Genomic DNA, 18,392 nt, shown 5'->3' on the forward strand with positions numbered 1-18,392 from the left:
AAGGGACTACAGACCCAAGCATGCAATACTACCATCAATCAGTGTGCCTATTATCTATGGAGACTACAAAGCCCAGGGTACTGTGCGTCGGAAACGCGACGCCCCGTCTCGTAAACTAGGCGGGTCTCCGAAGAGGACTGGCCGGCTAACCCAGGCGCAAGGCCTGCTGGGGTTGTAGTTCCTCGGAGGCGAGGTCGAGCCGCTCCCTGGCCGCCCTGTACCGGCGGCTAGACTGCGCATGCGTGTCAGTGGCGTTAGCGGCGGACCCGGCTGGCAGTTCCTTCCTCGGAAGGAGAGATTCCTCTGCCATGGAGTCCTACGATGTGATCGCCAACCAACCTGTCGTGATCGATAACGTGAGTTGCGTCTTTCCTATCTTTAAAGGGACTTATGCTCTCCTTCCCGAAGGGACTGCTTCCCGGGGTTCAGCCTGGGCCGCCGGTTCTTTGTCACTGGCCCGGCCTGTCAGGCGGGTTCAGCCGCCGCCGCCGCCTCCGCCCTCCCCCAACCCATAATATGCAGGCAGGGCGGCTGGCCAGCAACCATGGGATGGAGAACTTTGGGGTGGGTAAAGGGAAAAGCTGTAGTCCGGGCCAGGTTCTTGGGCCCTTGGCTTGAGGGGCCTTAACCGCTGTGAGCGCCCGGCGCCCATCCCCTCCCCAGTTTCCGATAACTCTATTGGCTGCTCTAGCTGTCCATCTTGACCGGTGACCCCGCCTCTGGGCCTTGCCGGATGAGGGCAGCCCTCTGCAGTGATTGGCTCACGCCCCTGCCGTTCTTTCAGGCGGCCATAGTGTTTCCTCTCTTTAAGGGGCGGGGCGGTGCACGAGGGCTGTGGGGATTGGCTTCGGGGTTTCCCAGTGTTGGGGCCTGATGGGCTAGGGCCGGCCCGTGGATGCAGAAGGGATAAGTTTCCCTCCGTCCGCAGCCGGTCCGAGGCTTGGCGGTGTATCTGGGTGGGGCCCGAGAATCTGGTGCCAAAAATGGCCATAGGATTTCGGTTATTTCTGTGATTATAAATTATACCGTTAATAAAGGTCGAGAAGAAAGGAGAGTGACAAAGCAAGCAGGGAGGTACCTTCCTCTTCGGAACGCCTAGTTACTGGGAGAAAAATTTCAGGACACAGTATTTGCCAGGCGCTCTAGCGCTGACGGGCCGTTTGACATACGTTCGAATTGGATCCTCACAAAACCTAGGTGGATGGTTAAAGCAGGAAGTTTAATCCTTGTTTTACAAATGACAAAACTGAAGCGCGAAGAGAGAATGTGAGCCCAAGGTCGCACAGTTGAGGTGCCCTAAATCCAGTGCTTTATCCGTTAAAATGAAGAGTGACAAATGGAGAGAATCTAAGTACTGCTCTTATTGTGAGTGGAGGGGGACAATTGTAAAACAACTATTTTACATTTCTGTCTTCCACTCGAAGGTTTGGTTCCACCAAGATTGGTTGATACCTTTTCTGTGCCCCTTCTGAGCCCCTCGATTGAGGCAAAACTCAATTCCCTGTCCTAAGCTGACTGTCATATGCCCTCTGTTGACCTAGTCCTTGGGACACCTTAGGCACGTTGCAGGGTTCTTGCATTGTATCATCTCGTTTAAGCGCCTGGTAGGTAGATAGGAATGACTACCCCGGTTTATGCAGGAAAGTGAAGCTTGGAGAGGTTAAACAACAATATTCAAACTACCTGGCTTATGAATTGAGTAGCCAAGGTTCCAATTGCGACTGGGTTCCAAGTTCCTCACTTTTTCCAAGGAAAGGTGCTTTTTTTGTTGTTAGCTTTCCTTCTCTCCAGGGATGTGGCTTCTGCCTTGAAAAGCAGGAGGTTGAACTCAATGAGACACCTCGTTTTGGGAAGGACTTTTTTTTGTCTCCCTCACTAGACTATTAAATCCTTCTGGGGAAAAAATGGTTTTCCTTCATTTTTCGTTACTCTTCTCTTCCCCACCTCACTCCACACACACACTACCTAGGGCCTGGCACCACTATGTGCTCAATAAATCTTTTTTCATTGGATTGATGGGTGGGTGGATGAATGGTTGAGTAGCTCTATCCCATTAACAAAGATGTCCCTAAATAAAGACAGGATGGGGGCAATGGGGACCCTAGTTAGTTACTGCAGAGGGTTGAGCAGAACTCCTTGCTCTTTGTGTTGAATTTCAGAGAACACTATCTCTGTCTTCAGCCAGTTTGTGTGTGCGTCATCTGCCTTTTTCTTAGTTTTAAAAAGGAAAAAAAAAGAAATTAGCCATTTCCTGTTTTCATCAGCGATGCAGAAGGAGCAGTCTGTCCATCCCACCAGGTCCTTTGCTTCTTGAATTGCTGCTGGCCACTAGTTCCATCTCCATCCATTTTCTTTAATGTCACTTAAATTAATGCTTCTTAGTCTCCTCTTTCTCTTTCTTGATAGTGTATTTGAAAGGCATCAAATCAGTGGTGAATTTTCAGTTTTAAGATTTAAAGAATTGACTTGTTTTTTTTCCTGGGAAAACATTTCCTTTATTATGCCAACAATTCTCCCAAAAGGTGAAGTAGGAGAAACTTAAGTAATTTTCCCATTAGAATTTAGTGAGCATCTGCCACATTTTTGGATTTCAGGCCTCAGGTAGTTCTTGCTGTTTGACATTTAGAGAGTTTTGTTTTGTTTCAAAGTGAAAGAGGGATTGGAAAAATCATTTGAAATATTTGAGCCAACTCTTTATGATAATAATGTGTCTCTAGCAGATTTAACAGCTCCATAGTTTAACATGTTGCTACAATTTTATTTTCTAGGCTAAGGAGAGTGTAATTAAAAGAAAGAAGAACAAAGAAAGCAGGGAAAAGAGGGAGGAGCCCTAATATCAGTTCACAGCCTTTCACAATTATTGACCACTCCTTTCATCCTAGTCTGGCACCAAACCAATTCTCAGAATTTAATGAGGAAAATGGAGTGGGGGAGGTGTGCACACTTTAACGACAACAATAAAGTGATAGGTATTTTTAAAAACTAAACATAAGTCATTCTTCCCAAAGGCATATCACAGATAGTAACACAAGAGGAGGGCAGCTCCCAGGCCACATTTTGAGGACCACAACACTGATCAGAATACTATGTTTATTCTGAAGCTGAAATCTTTGCTAAGATCCCAAAGGCTAAGTTCTGTCCTAAAATGAATCAATATTCTGGTCAATCTTAAAACTGTCTTTGTGGGGACTATGTGGGCCTAAATGCACGAACAGTATTAGGTCTTTACAAGTTCATCAATAAGGTCAGTGTTTCACTGTTTTGGGGGCATGTTATGCTGCTTTAGCCACCTTTCTAAAAAATGAGATACTTTAAACATACAGAAATATTCAGAGAAGTATATAGCAAGCACCCAAGTAGCATGTGTCTACCATTTTTAATAAAAGTTGACATTTGCCATATTTGCTTCAGATTGTTTTTTAGAAAATAAAGCATTACAGATATAACTGAAGACTCTTTGTACCCCTCCACAATCCTATCCTTTTTTTCTGTTTCAGAAGTAATCCCAGAAGCAAATCATCATCATGAAATTGATGTGTTCCTTTCCATCCATGATTTTATGGACTATGTATTTTATTGTGTGTGTGTGTGTGTGTGTATGCGTAGTATTTATGTTTTGAATTTTTACTTAAGTGCTATCATCTTATTTGCCAGCTCTTCTTTTTATTATAGAAAATTTCAAACAAAAACAAAAGGAGAGGGAATAGTATTAGTATAACAAACATACACATATCAATCACCTAGCTGTAACAGTTATCAACTCCTGTCCAATCTTTTTCTTTTTCTTTTTCTTTGTTTTTTTTGCTGAGGAAGATTCGCCCTGAGCTAACATCTGTGCCAATCTTCCTCTATTTTCTATGTGGGTCGCTGCCACAGCATGGCTACTGACAAGTGGTATTGGTCTGCGCCGGGGAACCAAACCCAGGCCACCGAAGCAGAGCATGCCAAACTCCTGTCCAATCTTTTTAACCACATTCCCACCCACTTCCCTCTCCTGCACTCTTTTAAAAACGTAATCAGTATATTATTGTCAAACCTAAAATAATTAACAATAATTCCTTAATATCATCAAATATCCAGTCAATATCCAAATTTTATTGTCTCCATTTTTTTTTTTAAAGCTTGTCTATAGCTCTTAAAATCTGCTGATTCACTTAAATTGTTTTTTTTTTTTTCTCTTCTTCTCCCCAAAGCCCCCCAGCACATAGTTGTATATTCTAGTTGTAGGTCCTTCTGGCTCTGCTATGTGGGATCCTGCCTCAGCATGGCCTGATGAGCAGTGCTAGGTCCACACCCAGGATCCAAACTAGCAAAACCCTGGGCTGCTGAAGCAGAGCAGGCAAACGTAACCACTCGGCCACAAGGCTGACCCCTCACTTAAGTTTAAGGAACACTAGAATTAGCTGAGGAGATGAAGTCACTATATTTAACACTGTCACTTGTCATGTGACCTTCAGGCTATTGGTTATCCAACTTCAGCAAGAATCCATTCCCAGCTTGATGGAAAGGGTGAAGAAGAGGCGACTTGTTGAGATAGCTCACTGTTCAATTATGTGTATTTTGAGAGCCAAGGATATGCTTCACACCAAGCTAGGTGCCCTGAGGGTAAGAAAGAAACCAGATGCCATGTGGAACAAGAAACATGCTGAATTAGTTGGTGAGAATGCCTAGAATAGGGGTCTCAAACTCAATACCTGCAGAGGCCAAGCAGGAACATTAAAAAGACGCAGGAAGAGGGTAGCCTTAAAGACAGTGTGAGGAATCTGGAAGATGCGTTGAGCATGACTAACCAAAGGGCCAACTGCTTCTCATTTCCAACCAGCTGTCCCCAGACAGGAGTGCAGACCCAGTGTTGCCAGATCTTCTGATTTTTCAAGAGAAATCAGAAATATTAAATTTCATATGCAGTCTCCAGTTTTTAACTGTTGAAAGTTAATGTAAAAGTAGTTTGTGGTCTATGGAGATAAAAAGTGGAATAGTAGTTGCCTAGGGCTGGTGAGGTTGTAGGATGGAGAGTGACTGCTAGTGGGTACAGTTTCTCTTTGGGGTGATGAATAACCTCTAAAATTAGGTTGTGGTGCTGATTGTACAGCCCTGTGAATATGCTAAGAACCATTGAATTATACGCCTTTAATGAGTAAGTTGTGTGGTATGTGAATTTTATCTCAATAAAGTTGTTTTTTAAGAAGTACTTTGTGAGCCAAACAAAATATGTCTTTGGGCGAAAATGAGCCACCAATGTCCTCGACTCTTGAGTCTCCACCTCTCAGCACCCTTTTCCCCTCCGTGAAATGGGAGATAAATAGCCTCCTTCCCAGCATGTCAAGAACAATCAAGAGTGCTTAGGAAAGGAGCCGGCCCTGTGGCTTGGTGGTTAAGTTCTCATGCTCTGCTTTGGCGGCCCAGGGTTCGTGGGTTCAGATCCCAGGCACAGACCTACACACCACTCATCAAGCCATGCTGTGGTGGCATCCCACATACAAAATAGAGGAATAGTGGCACAGATGTTAGCTCAGTGACAATCTTCCTCACTAAAAAAAAGAGTGCTTAGGATAAAGGTTGCCCAAGCCACAAGGCCAAAGCCAGCAGGTACTGGGAGAACCTTGCTGAGAGCTTTGCTAGTTCTTTGCCTGCATCAGAAAGAGAATGGTCAGTGGTGGCTGGCAGCAGACTTGAGTCTTCAAAAATCAAATATTTAGTGAGACTACTTTTTCAAGAGGCCCCTACAAGGTATTCGTTTACTTGGTTTTGCCAGAGTGAATAACAAAGAATGGCAGCTCATTTGCCAGATACACAGTTCCTAGTTACAAATACCGTTAAAGAAATTGCGGGGGCGGGCCCCGTGGCCGAGTGGTTGGGTTTGCACGCTGTGCTGCGGCAGCCTGGGATTTCGTGGATTCAGATCCTGGGCGCGCACCTGGCACCACTCATCAGGCCATGCTGAGGTGGTGTCCCGCATGCCACAACTAGAAGAACCCACAACTAAAAATATATACAACTTTGTAGTGGGGGGCTTTGGGGTGAAGAAGGAAAAATAAAAAAATAAAATAAATTGCAATGAGCCTCTTATATGCTCTCATGGTATGGTTGAGCACAATAGAGGCAGCTCAGTTTCCTGCCCCATCCCCACCTATTCTTCACTCAACTGCTGGCCTGGCAGGCCAGCTCATGGGGCTGCAGGGACAAGCTGGGTCTGGTTCTACCTTGTGCATCATTCTTAATGCTGCCTTCACCTTCCTGGCACCACCTCTGCCTGGGGCTTCTGGAATTCCAGCTGCTCATTCAGATTCCATACTTTCAGCTTCATCTGCCAATCATTTGAGCTTGATTTTAATTTTAGTCAGCCAGCATCTGAGTACCCTGTAAATGCCAGGTACTGCTGATCTGCAGAGTCTCTGACCTCGAGGAACTTGGGCTGAAAAGAGACAAAAATGCAAACCATAAATTCAAATAGCAGAATGAAATGCATGCTACCTAGTGGGACAGTAATGGTGATTTTTTGAGATAGTAGGAAGAGGATAATTAATTCCAACTAGAGATTATTCTTCAGGAGGAAGGCAGTGATATTTGAACAGGGCCTGTTATACTCTTGCTGGGAAGGACAGAGAGGAAAAAAATGAACCTAACATCTTAACCTGCTTTGTTACTCAGACTCTAGTCCTTTTGCTGGTAAACTCAAAATGAAATATCCAGGAAAATCACCTCTTAAAGATATCCAAAGTCTGAAGTACAGCTCTCATCTTTACTTTTCTTGTTTTCAACCTCTGCCAGGAGATCCAATTAGTCTGTTGACATCACCACACCCAGAGGAAGGCGGTGAGCAATTACGGGAAGCTTGAGCTAACAAGTTCTCGGAGTTCTCTTGTACAGTGCTGTTCTCACTAACCATGTCGCCAAGCCTGCGGGTTTGCAGTAGGATGGTTCTCCCTCCTTCCCCATCTTTCAGCTCAGTTTACAGCTGCACCTTTTCCAGGCTCATTGCTCTTCTGCCCAGGCCGATGAGTTTGCACATTGTCTCTTGTTCTCTCTCTTTTCTGTTGGCAGAGCTTCCTGCTGTCTTAGAGAAGTGGCTTGCCCTGCTCTCCCGCCATACCACTTTCCCTGTCCTTCAACCACTTCTTATTTCCTCCCTCTGTCTTGCCAGAGTCCAGCACCCCCCCTTCTCCTATACAAGAACTGGAATGAGAGACAGAGAGGGAACCAGGGATGTTGCTGGGAAGCCTTTGGTACAAAGATAACCTTGGCTATTTAGCGTCTCCCCATGTGTTTACTGCTTGCTGTGTGGGTTCTGGAAATATCACACTCCACCCCAGGGGAAGTTGACTGGCAGCAGGAAAAGGCTTGCCCCAATTACCTGTGCAGCTGCAAACCTTGTTGGGGTGGAAGGGCAAAGGTAGCAGATGTAGGGGTAGAGGGAAGGTTAAGAAGGAAGAGAACGGGGTGTATCTGCAAGCAGTATCAAGCCTCGACATCTGTCCTGCATGGAGTTGGTATCTGTGTCTAGAGTCAGTGTTTACTTTGGTTGGGTCCTGGGTGGTACCAGAGATGCTGGGGTGAGAAGTCAGATTCTTTGCTAGGCACCTCACCCAACATACCAAGGACTGGAGCAGCAGAATTGTAATCTTGGGTCTCTTCTCTTCTCAGACAGTGCTTTAGGCTTCCCTGCTCTTTACCATCAGGAGACCAATGAGTAAAACAAAGCATAGTAACAGAACAAAACAGCCCCGACAAACACCCTGCAAAGCCAGTGCTCTGCCCCTGCAGTGAGAACCAGACACTTGTGTTCTTTGATGCTTATAGGGACTTTCCTTTTCTCTCGTCAGGTTTTCTCTTTTTCTTCTCTTTTTAATATCATTTTTAATCCCAAAGTAAAACATGTTCAATGTAGAAAAGTCAAAGAATACAGAAAAATCAAATAATATTTTGAGTGTACGTTGAAAGTTCTCACCATCCCCAATCCCACATCCCTCCCTGTGGCGTACACTATACAAATGCTCAAAGAAATGGGTACATTCTTCACAAATATAAGGTTTCTGTCTCTTTAAAATAAAAATGGAGCCATATTGTATGTATTGTCTGAGGTATATCTCCTCTTGTTTTTGTGATACTTCTGACGTCCCTTTCTCTCTCCTCTCTCCTCAGGGATCTGGTGTGATTAAAGCTGGTTTTGCTGGTGATCAGATCCCCAAATACTGCTTTCCAAACTAGTAAGTCATTCTGTAGCTTAGCCAGAAGCTTGGGAGGCTTGTCAGCTTTGTTACAGGGTCAACCCTCCATCTTTTAAGGAGAAGGGGTCTCTCTTTTGGGTCAGCCTTGGTACTCAAAACAACCATGAGCAAGGGACAGGAGCTGGCTTTTGGAATAAGCAAAGGAAATAATTGCCTACATGGTACAATTTGAGAGGCACAGGCAAGAGAACTCTTTTTTAAGTTTGATTTTATCTGACACCAAAAATGTTATCATTGGTGACTCATTGGTTTGGATAACTGCCTCTTCCTGGCCTCTTTTTAAAATCCTCCGATCACCCAGGATGGGTTTAATATTAAACCATCCCTACCGTCTTAGTGAGAATGAGTTTCTCAGTGCTTGCCTCCTAAGGCAGAGAGCCTACAGGCAGCAGAGGGGCATGGGTGCCTGGAGAAGGGGCTTAAAGCAGGAGAAGAAGGAAGAAGGCTGTCTATCGCAGCGACAACACTGCAGTTTTCCTTCGTAGAAGTCCTGGGCCAGGGGCTAAGGACACTAAAATTGTTTGAGTTACCCATTCATTTAGAAATTCTCGTTTCCTTGTCTCTCTTGGTCTGCACATACACTGGGGAAAGAGAAGAACTAGAGACAGTGAATCCTCTAAAATTTTTTTAATAATGTAAAAATATAAATATAATAAAAATAGGAAATAATAGACAAATAAATTAATACATGTTCATTGTAGAAATTGCAGGAAATGCAGAAAAGTAGAAAGAAGAAAATCAAAGTCAACTCTAACATCACTCCTTAAAGATAATCACAATAGAACTGAGTATGTTTCTTCCCATCTGAGTATGTACGTCTGCGTATCCTTCTTGTGTTCTGCCGTGAAATGAAAAGTGATGGTCCTCCCCGTTCTCTTTTGTAGTGTGGGCAGACCTAAGCACGTTCGAGTCATGGCGGGAGCCCTCGAAGGTGACATCTTCATTGGCCCCAAAGCCGAGGTAATTCCCAGTTCTATTGAAGAAGCCTCAAGCCAGCAGAAGACCTTCATTACTCCCCACATGGGCAGTGTCCCAGCAGTGGGACATAGCATGAGTAAAAGGAGCAATTTCCTCTTCAAATCTCCCCTTTGGTTCTCTCATCCTAGGCCTAATCAGTTTATTTATCCCAGGAGTGGCCTGTTGTTTTGGAGAGGAAACAGCTGGAACCCCACTTTGGGAAACAGAGACCAGTCTAGAAAACAGCTTTTGCCTTCCTTCTGTATTGTCACTACCTTGCCAATGTTCAAATTGACTGGCTTGGTTATTTTTTTGGCAAGAGGTATTTGGAGAGAGATCTTGGCTGGGATACCCTGGGGATGAGTTAATTAGCACAGTTTGGCAGAGCTCTATGGCATCTTCTAGAAGCAGAACAACAGAATCATTGTTGCCAACCTTGGCTGCAAATGCTGAGGCCCAGAGTTGGGAGCCAAGAGGTTATGTCCTGGGACCAGGCAATGAGAAGGGGGCCTCCTGTCACTTGCCCTAGGGGCACCTGAGGGCCCATGGAAACACAGAAGCCCTCAGCTTTGCCAGCTGATTGGGCGGTGAGAGCAGTTTGCAGCATACCATTTAGAGACTTGGAGAATGGGTGCCCCCCCTTAGCCCTGGGTAAGGACTATGGGGTGGGAAGTCCTAGTCCTGAAAGAGCAAGGTCCACTGGGCAGCCCGGCTGAGAGGCTGGCTGCTACTGTAAGTCCTGCTCTCTGCCCCCAGGAGCACCGAGGGCTGCTCTCCATCCGCTACCCCATGGAGCACGGCATCGTCAAGGACTGGAATGACATGGAGCGCATCTGGCAATACGTCTATTCCAAGGACCAGCTTCAGACTTTCTCAGAGGAGGTGAGGGTCCTGTGCCCAGGGCACCCCTGTGTGGTGTGCGGAGCTGGGCAGAACCCCTACCCCAGAGATAAGCAGGATGACAATGATAACTGCCAAGAGTGTTTGAGTCTTACTATGTGCCAGGCACTGAGCCACGTGGTTTTCAGACATGTTCGCAGTTAATCTTCACACCATTCCTATGAGATGTAGGTCGTAGTATCTCCATTTCACAAACAAGGGGACAGAAGTTCAGAGAAGCCAGTAGTATTTCCAAGATCACCCAGTGAATAAAGTGGTAGAGCTGGGGTTCAAACCCGTGTCTCTCAGACTTCAGAGCCTATGCTCTTTAACTCCTAAAGAAGTAACTCCCAACTCAGAAACAAAAGAAGTTGTATACTAGGTGTGTCAGAATTTATAGGGGAGGGATATGTTCTGTTTTTAAAAGTGCATTCAATATTGAAATTTAATTTTCTATTTTGAATTTTTTTAACTGTTTTTTATCATAATAATTCCAAATTTGGAGTTTAGCAAAATCTTCTCGACACTTGGAGATACACAGTAGATACAGGGCCAATATAAGAATCTTGGAGAACAAGGAGGGGAGTAGGGAGTGGAAGCGAGGACAGAATGAGACTTTAAAGAGGGCGTGAATTTAGAAAGTTGAGAAACTGATTTAGGCAGGGGTAGGTGACAGACCCAGCTTGCATTTTTTTTGGAGGGAGGCTGACAACTGTGCCCTCCCTGGGCTCTAGCCAGCCACACAGGGGCTTCTCCTCCAGTACTAATGAGGGGTGGGAATCTGGCCTCACCCTGATTGCCATCTGGGCATCTTTCACCAGCATCCTGTGCTCTTGACGGAGGCACCTTTAAACCCGCGGAAAAACCGAGAACGAGCTGCTGAAGTTTTCTTCGAGACCTTCAATGTGCCAGCCCTTTTCATCTCCATGCAAGCTGTGCTCAGCCTGTGAGTAGCAGCCTGGCTGGCTAGCCTGGCCCCTCACGGGGGAAAGTAGGTTCTAGTTTCTGCCTCTCCTTTGAGTTGGTTCTGAGCAACTTGAGCACCCGCGCTAGGGCAGGGCTAAGATGGTGGGAAATGGACTGCTGACACTGTCTCCCAGTCTGGTACTCTCAGCAGGTTTGGCACCCAAGGCTCTCCACTCGGCCTGCTGGGAAGGCCCCTGTACTGTGTTCAGACATTTATTTAGTGCCTACTTGTGCCAGATACTCTGCGAGGCGGGTGATAGGGTTGTGATGAAGACACCATCATGGTCCTGTTCTCACACCCCTGTCATTCCTGTCATACTCCCAGCCTGCCTCACACCAGGGTTAGGTCTATTGTCGAGACTGTACGTTGGTGACCTGCAGATGGGATGTATTTGACCCCATTAAAAGTTTGTGGGCTAGCATTTAAAAATTGGGAGATTTCCTGCCAAAATTCAAATTTCTGGCTTCTCTGAAAAAAATGTGAAGATCTGGTAATGCTAGGCCTGCATTCCTATAGGGCAAAACTCAGTGGGAGCTGAAGCAGCAGTCGCCATTTGAGATAAGAGTTTGCAAATGTGACTTCCCCACAGTCTGCTCCATTCCCTGTTGTCCTCCCAACATGAAGGCAGAGTGTCGCTTGCTGTTTGTCAAACACTGTGGGTTTTTTTCCCTCATATCACAGAAATACTATCTGTACCCTTGTCTCTACCAAAAGAGAAGAAAACTAAGGACAGACCTAAAGGGCCATGTGGGAGAAAAGCTAGTTTTTTGTGGAAGTGGAAATATTTTTATTTTCCTTTACTTGTTTACTTTCCCTGCCTGGCCCCTGTAGGCATTTGGATTTTTTCCTCTTGTCTAAAGTGTAAAAACTGCCCCTCAGGCCTTGTCCCAGAAGCAATTGAAGGGCAGGCCATCTCTGAGATTGGAAGGCCCGCTCCTCTGGAAGTGGGGGAGGGAGTTTAGAGAGGCTCGGCTCCTTCATTCAGGTCTTTCAAGGCTTGCTTCAGTGCTCCGGCTTCCTTAGTCCTCAGTCCAGTCTGAGGGCCCTGGAGAAAGGCGGGCCCCAGCTTTAGTTTAGCTGACATTGGACTCTGAAAAGAAGTGAGTTTCTTCCCAGAGTGAGGAGGCAGGGGTAGTGATGGTTTGCCCCCTTTGCTTCAGTTATGCCACAGGCAGGACCACAGGTGTGGTGCTGGATTCTGGGGATGGTGTCACCCATGCCGTGCCCATTTATGAGGGCTTTGCCATGCCCCACTCAATCATGCGCATCGACATCGCTGGCCGAGACGTCTCTCGCTTCCTTCGCCTCTACCTGCGTAAGGAGGGCTATGATTTCCACTCATCCTCCGAGTTTGAGATTGTCAAGGCCATAAAAGAAGTGAGTGCTGCCCCATGGGCCCAGGGATGGGATGGGGAATGGGAATAGAGCAGCCAGGATGTCTATGACCTGGAGTGAAGAAAGGCGAAGCTCCTGTCCTGGGGGTCTCGGGTCAGGCTCTGTTCTCCCCAGCCAGGCCTCCTGGCAGCTGTGTGATCCTCCCCCCGGGCCCCCTCACACCAACAGATTCACCTTCCCGAAGGGCTGCCCTCTTGTGGGGGAAAGGGAGCTGTTTCTATTTCTTAACCTGGGTGATGGGTGCATGGCTATTAGGTATTTTATATTTTATGTACATATATTCTTTTATATCCTTGAAGAAGTCAGAATACATTTTTCTTTTGAAGTAAACTGAATCCTCCTGCCACCTATGGCTCTAGGGAAACCTCTGAGCTGGGTAGGCAGGACCCAGAACATGTGAGTAGTAGAGAAGAAAGGTGCCGCACTCTGGACTAAAATTAGGTTATGGTCTCAGACCCAGATCCAGAGAGCCGAGCTTCCGTGCTTGCCCACCAGGAAGGTGGAACAAGTAGGAAGTCATATCCAAAATGCCAACCAGTAAAGGCCGGCAGAAATCTGCCTGCTTCTCCCTGGGGCAGTAGCTCTAACAGCCTTTAGGGCAGTCATCGTGGATGCACACATTTCTGCAGCAGCACATCACTGCCCTGGGACTTTGACCAGGTAGGTGCCAGGTTTCCTGCCTGCCTGACTTGCCCTTGGTTCTGCAGAGAGCCTGCTACCTATCCATAAACCCCCAGAAGGATGAGACACTAGAGACGGAGAAGGCTCAGTACTACCTGCCCGACGGCAGCACCATTGAGGTAGGCAGCTGGACCAGTCCCCAAAAGCTCTGGGCCCAAGCAGAACTCCCCATGGGGAGGCTGGAGTCAGATGTATCCATCCTTATACAGCCTCTGCCTGGAGCAGTGTAACTCTTGAGCAGCACTGTCTCCTGCAGAGATAGGCACCAGGGACTTGGCTTCTCCTGTGTGGAGGGGAGGAGGCACCAGAGGCATTTTCTTAGGTCAGGATAGGATTAGGAAGAGGGGTGGTAAGTGCTGTCCTTAACCACTTGGCCACAGTGTAGGGCAAGTTGCCTCTCCCTGGGCCTCCACTGATAGGAAGAAATTTCTATGAATGAGTGAATCCATGTATTAATGTCAAAGGTCTCTTGGCTGGAAAATGCCAGAGCTAGGATTAAACTAGAAGCTTCTTCTCTCCAGTTTCCCAGGAGCCCTATCTTTGTTCCTTGAGACCCTTGACATACAAGGTCTTCCCTGAGCCTGGCCTTCATAGCCACCTGGTTACTAAGAGATGGGCAGAGGGGCCTCTTCCATTCCCACCCCAAAAGGGACCTTGGCCCCAGTCCCAGCCTCTGAAGCTTGCCCTCCACCTTGCAGATTGGTCCTTCCCGATTCCGGGCACCTGAGCTGCTGTTCAGGCCAGACCTGATCGGTGAGGAGAGTGAGGGCATCCATGAGGTGCTGGTGTTTGCCATCCAGAAGTCTGACATGGACCTGCGGCGCACACTTTTCTCTAACATTGTCCTTTCAGGAGGCTCCACCCTGTTCAAAGGTTGGTCTTTGCTCTCGGGGCCCTTCCCCAGGAAGCTTCCAGATCCTGCTGGACCCAGACACCCAGAGAATTGACTCGAGATTCTCTTTTCCTGTCCATTCAGGTTTTGGTGACAGGCTACTGAGTGAAGTGAAGAAACTGGCTCCGAAAGACGTGAAGATCAGGGTAGGAGCATGCTGGGGGCTGGGGCTGGGTGTAACTGGGCCTCCAAGGGTCTGGAGTGCCCATGGTATGGCCTCCCCTCCAGCTTTGCCCAAGCTTTTCGGGCAGCCAAGCCTATACAGGCACTGCCAGATGGCTCCCTGCTTCCACGCTCACCCTGAGGTCTGCCAGAGGGGAGGACCCATTCTCACTCTCCCTCTTCACAAAAGGAGGGCAGGTCTGATACCCAGATGTGGCAGGGTGCTAGGCTCAGGGCCCCACATGTGCTCTTTCAGGGGGACTAACAATGACAGGAGATTGGCTTTTACTGCTCCCCTGTGACACAGTCCAACATCTTAGTGACGGCTGAGGGGAGCTAGCCTGGCTGAGGAAGGAGGGATCCTAAATGAAGGATTGTGGCTCCTGCCATGGAATCTGCTTCCCCTTTGCCCCTCACAGAGCCGAGTCTTGCCCCCAGAGAGCCCCAGTTTCCCTGGGAACTATGGATACTTAGGGCTGCTAGAAGCTGTCTTCTCCAGATGAGTGTCAGGCTGGTCACAGTACCCCCCAGAAAGCCCACAGAGTCCAACAGGGCCATAAGTTAAAGCCTGTTGTGTGAAATATATCCATTGCCTTGGGCAGTGAGAATTGGCCATAAAGATGAGCCTTGGAAGGGAAAGGGAGAAGGGAGGATGAAAGTCTCAGGTTCCTCTTTCCACCCACCCTTGCAGATATCTGCACCTCAGGAGAGACTGTATTCCACATGGATTGGGTGAGTAGCTCTTCTGGAAATAAAAGCGGAAGAGGAAGCGAAGGCATTGATTACCCCTCACTACCCCACCCCTTTAAAGAAAGGCCTGATCTAGTTTGGCCCCATGGGGACTGGCTGCCTCCACCAATACCCACTCCCTCCCTCTCTCTCTCACGATGTTCCTTTGGATTCCCTCCACTCCAGGGGCTCTATCCTTGCCTCCCTCGACACCTTTAAGAAGATGTGGGTCTCCAAGAAGGAGTACGAGGAAGACGGTGCCCGATCTATCCACAGGAAAACCTTCTAATGTTGGGACATCATCTTCACCTCTCTCTGAAGTTAACTCCACTTTAAAACTCGCTTTCTTGAGTCAGAGTGTTTGCAAGGAACTGCCTGTGTGTGTGAGTGTGTGTGTGGGTACGAGTATGTGTACATATGCGAGTGCCGTGTGGCCCAGGGAGCCCAGGGCCCAGAAAGGACGATGAACTACCCACGATGGTGATGGCCTGAGGCCTGGGGTTGACCACTAACTGGCCCCTGGCAAGGAAGAGTGCCGGCAGAGGGCCCCACTCCTTCGCCAGCTGGGCCTTTGTCTGGTTGTGTGGGACTATGTTTACTACCATAGGGAGACAGAGAGGGAGGTAAACCCAACCCCCGAGTGACCTTGCTGCTGTCCATCCTAGGCTGGGCTAGCCCCACCCCCACTGCACCCTCAGGGTGCCCTGAGGCCCAAGGCAGCTGCTTCCTCCCTTGCTCATCATTCTGCTCTCGATGCTTCTTGATCGTGGACTGAGGACGGGTGCCAGGGTTGAGTTCTGTCTGGTTTTGTTGCAGTTTGGGTTTTGGAGGCTGGAAAAGCACTCCAGGAGTTACTGAGACTCTGGGGTGAGGAGAAGGCAGGATGCCCTCAACTTCCCCTGGGGACCAGGACCACACTGGGCATTTGAGAAGGGCAAGAGTCGCGCTACTTCTGATTGGCAGTGGAGTCAGTGCTCTAATTCCCAGCCCCATCCAGGGGGTCTCAGGAGAGTTTGAGAAGCCTGTTGGCCCCAGGCCCTCTTAATTGCTTTCCATCCATCCTTGGGCAATGCCATCTTCAAACAGTTTTATTTATTGAAGTGTTTGTTCAGTATGGGGACTGGAGCGAGGGGGCTCATCACCTCTTGCCCACCAGTCACCATGTTCACACTAATGTTTACAGCACCTAAGCTTAGCGTAGCATCCAGGGCCCTGCCACTCCTTGCTAATGGGGAACTGACAGTATCCATAGGCCTCAGGACCATTTGGGATCGGAGGCTACACTCAAAGTCACTCCCATAGCCTCTTTCTTTCTCTGTCTTCTACTTGCTCACTGCCCTGGAATCAACAGGCTGGTTGCTGGTTGTATTTTCTGAAACAGGAGGTAGAATCACTCTTTGGCAGAGACCCCTAGCAAAAGAGGGGTATTGGGGATCCAGCCCCCTTAGGACTGGAGAAAGAGCCTCAATTAACCAAGTTGCCTTTTCCCACTCTAGCCAACCCAGCGGGGCTAGACTGTAGAGGCAAAAAGGCCCCCTCTGGGCTGACTTGTGCCATTCTAGACTTTGGACTTGTTTGGTTAGAGTGGGAGGGGGTCAGACCAGAGTGCGAGGAGCTCATGGGCTGAGACTCATCTCTCTGGTCCAGTGGGGCCAGGTGCCGACCCTGGACTGGGCTGGCCTAGCAGTGGTCCAAAGGCTCCTCAGCCCAGATGGTGCAAAGCTGGGGCTAGCAAATCTTCACCGGCACCCTCATCTGTAACACCAAGACCTGCCCCAATCCCAGAGTCCAAGCAGTATTCTCCCCCACGCCGTCCAACGACCAAAGGCCCTGCCAGGTGTGGGCCACAGCAGCAGGTGTGTGTGAAAGCTATGTGGCAACCCGCGGACTGCAGTGTGCTTAACCAGATCACCTCCCTTCTCTTAGCCCAAGCCTGTCCTTTGCACAGCCTCGCACAAACCACATTGCCTGGTGGGGCCCAGTGTACTTAAATAAAGTCGTTCCCATAGACACGTTGGCTGGTCATCTGTACACGTTGCTGGGTGGGAAGGCCAAGCTGCAAACCCTGAAACTGAGGCAGTGACTGGGACTGGTCGTACTCTAGAGGGCACTGTTGCACCAGCCAGACTTGTCCAGACCTTAGCCTAAGTCCCAGCGGTCAGGTGGATGCAGAAAAGAGGGTGTTCAGGCCAAAGCCCAGGTTCAGGAACTGAGGGTCCCAGTCCTGTGTACACACTCAAGCCCACAGATCAGACTCCATCCCGAATAAAGGGAGCCACTCTTGACATCCCTGAAGTCAGAGGCTCTTAAAACTTCCATGTGGGGGCTGGCCTCGTGGAGAAATGCTTAAGTTCACGCACTCCACTTTGGCGGCCCAGGGTTTCACCAATTCGGATCCTGGGCGCGGACTTAGCACTGCTCATCAAGCCACGCTGAAGCGGCATCCCACATGCCACGAGTAGAAGGACCTACAACTAGAACATACAACTATGTACTGGGGGGCTGTGGAGAGAAGAAAAAGAGGAAGATTGACAACACATGTTAGCTCAGGGCCAATCTTTAGGGGAAAAAAAAACTTCCATGTGGACAAGAAGCTTGAGAGCTTATTAAGATGCAGTTCAGATATTCTGATTAATCAGTCCTCCATTCTAAACCTGTATGTTGTGGGGTGGAGATTGCCAGGCACTTTGCAAATGTTAACCTATTTGAGCCTCCCAACAACCCTATAAAGTGCAGGTATTTTTATCATCCACTTTACAGGTGAGGAAATAGAGCCACAGAAAGATTATGTCATTTCCCAAAGCTCTGCCCTACATTAGCCAGAATTTGAACTCAGGCAATGTGGCCCTAGAGCCTACCTTATTAGCCACTATGCAGACCCTCAAAAGACCATTGGCCTAGAGCAGTGGTTCCTAATTAAGGTCAATTTTGCCCCCCAGGACACACTTGGCAACGTCCGGAGATGTGCTTGTCACAGCTTGCGGGGGAGATGCTGCTGGCATCCAGTAGGCAGAGGACAGGGATGCTGCTAAATACCTACAAGGAACTACGCGGCTCCACCTGTCTCAGTGCTGAGGCTGAGAAACATGGCCTGGAGCAGAGGCTCTCAGTCCCAGCTGCAGGCTAAAATCCCCAGAGCTTTCCTAAACCCCAGTGCCCAGGCCATGCCCCAGACCCAGGAAATCAGAATCTTGGGGAACAGAACTCAGACATCAGCCATTTTGAAAGCTCCCCAATGACTCCAAGCTGAGGACAAGCGGCCACTCTTCCTTGCTCACCATGTCCAGCAGTGGTACACGGGAAACGCACTGGGGCTATGGCCCAAGTTTTCGCTCCCCAGTGCCCACACAGCTACGGGTCTGCACACACTCCCTGCTACCTCAGTGAATCTGATGCAGGTGGCTGCCACTCACCCTTGGGAAAATGTTCTCAGGGTGCTTTTCTGATTAAGTGAAGAATCCTGTTCCCCAACCCACCACTCCCACACACAGCACAGACCTCA

The 18,392-nt window shown here is 48.4% G+C and overlaps 1 protein-coding gene across 2 annotated transcripts; it reads left to right on the plus strand.

Annotated features, from left to right (window-relative positions):
• The first annotated feature begins 132 nt into the window (after positions 1-132).
• Positions 133-16,900, plus strand: ACTR1A (actin related protein 1A). 2 transcript variants are annotated; one of them, XM_014851959.3, is made up of 11 exons: positions 133-356; positions 8,143-8,207; positions 9,113-9,188; positions 9,942-10,067; positions 10,886-11,010; positions 12,192-12,408; positions 13,134-13,226; positions 13,806-13,980; positions 14,084-14,145; positions 14,853-14,893; positions 15,077-16,900. In XM_014851959.3, the coding sequence occupies exons 1-11, from the start codon at positions 309-311 to the stop codon at positions 15,177-15,179; spliced, it is 1,131 nt and encodes a 376-aa protein (XP_014707445.1). In that variant the 5' UTR covers positions 133-308; the 3' UTR covers positions 15,180-16,900. The 2 variants fall into 2 exon arrangements, with proteins under 2 accessions (XP_014707445.1, XP_070340386.1); XM_070484285.1 differs by lacking the exon at positions 8,143-8,207 and having other exon boundaries at positions 213-356.
• The last annotated feature ends 1,492 nt before the right edge of the window (positions 16,901-18,392 follow it).

Source organism: Equus asinus, chromosome 2 (assembly GCF_041296235.1).
Source record: "Equus asinus isolate D_3611 breed Donkey chromosome 2, EquAss-T2T_v2, whole genome shotgun sequence".
In the NCBI taxonomy this organism is placed as follows: domain Eukaryota; kingdom Metazoa; phylum Chordata; class Mammalia; order Perissodactyla; family Equidae; genus Equus; species Equus asinus.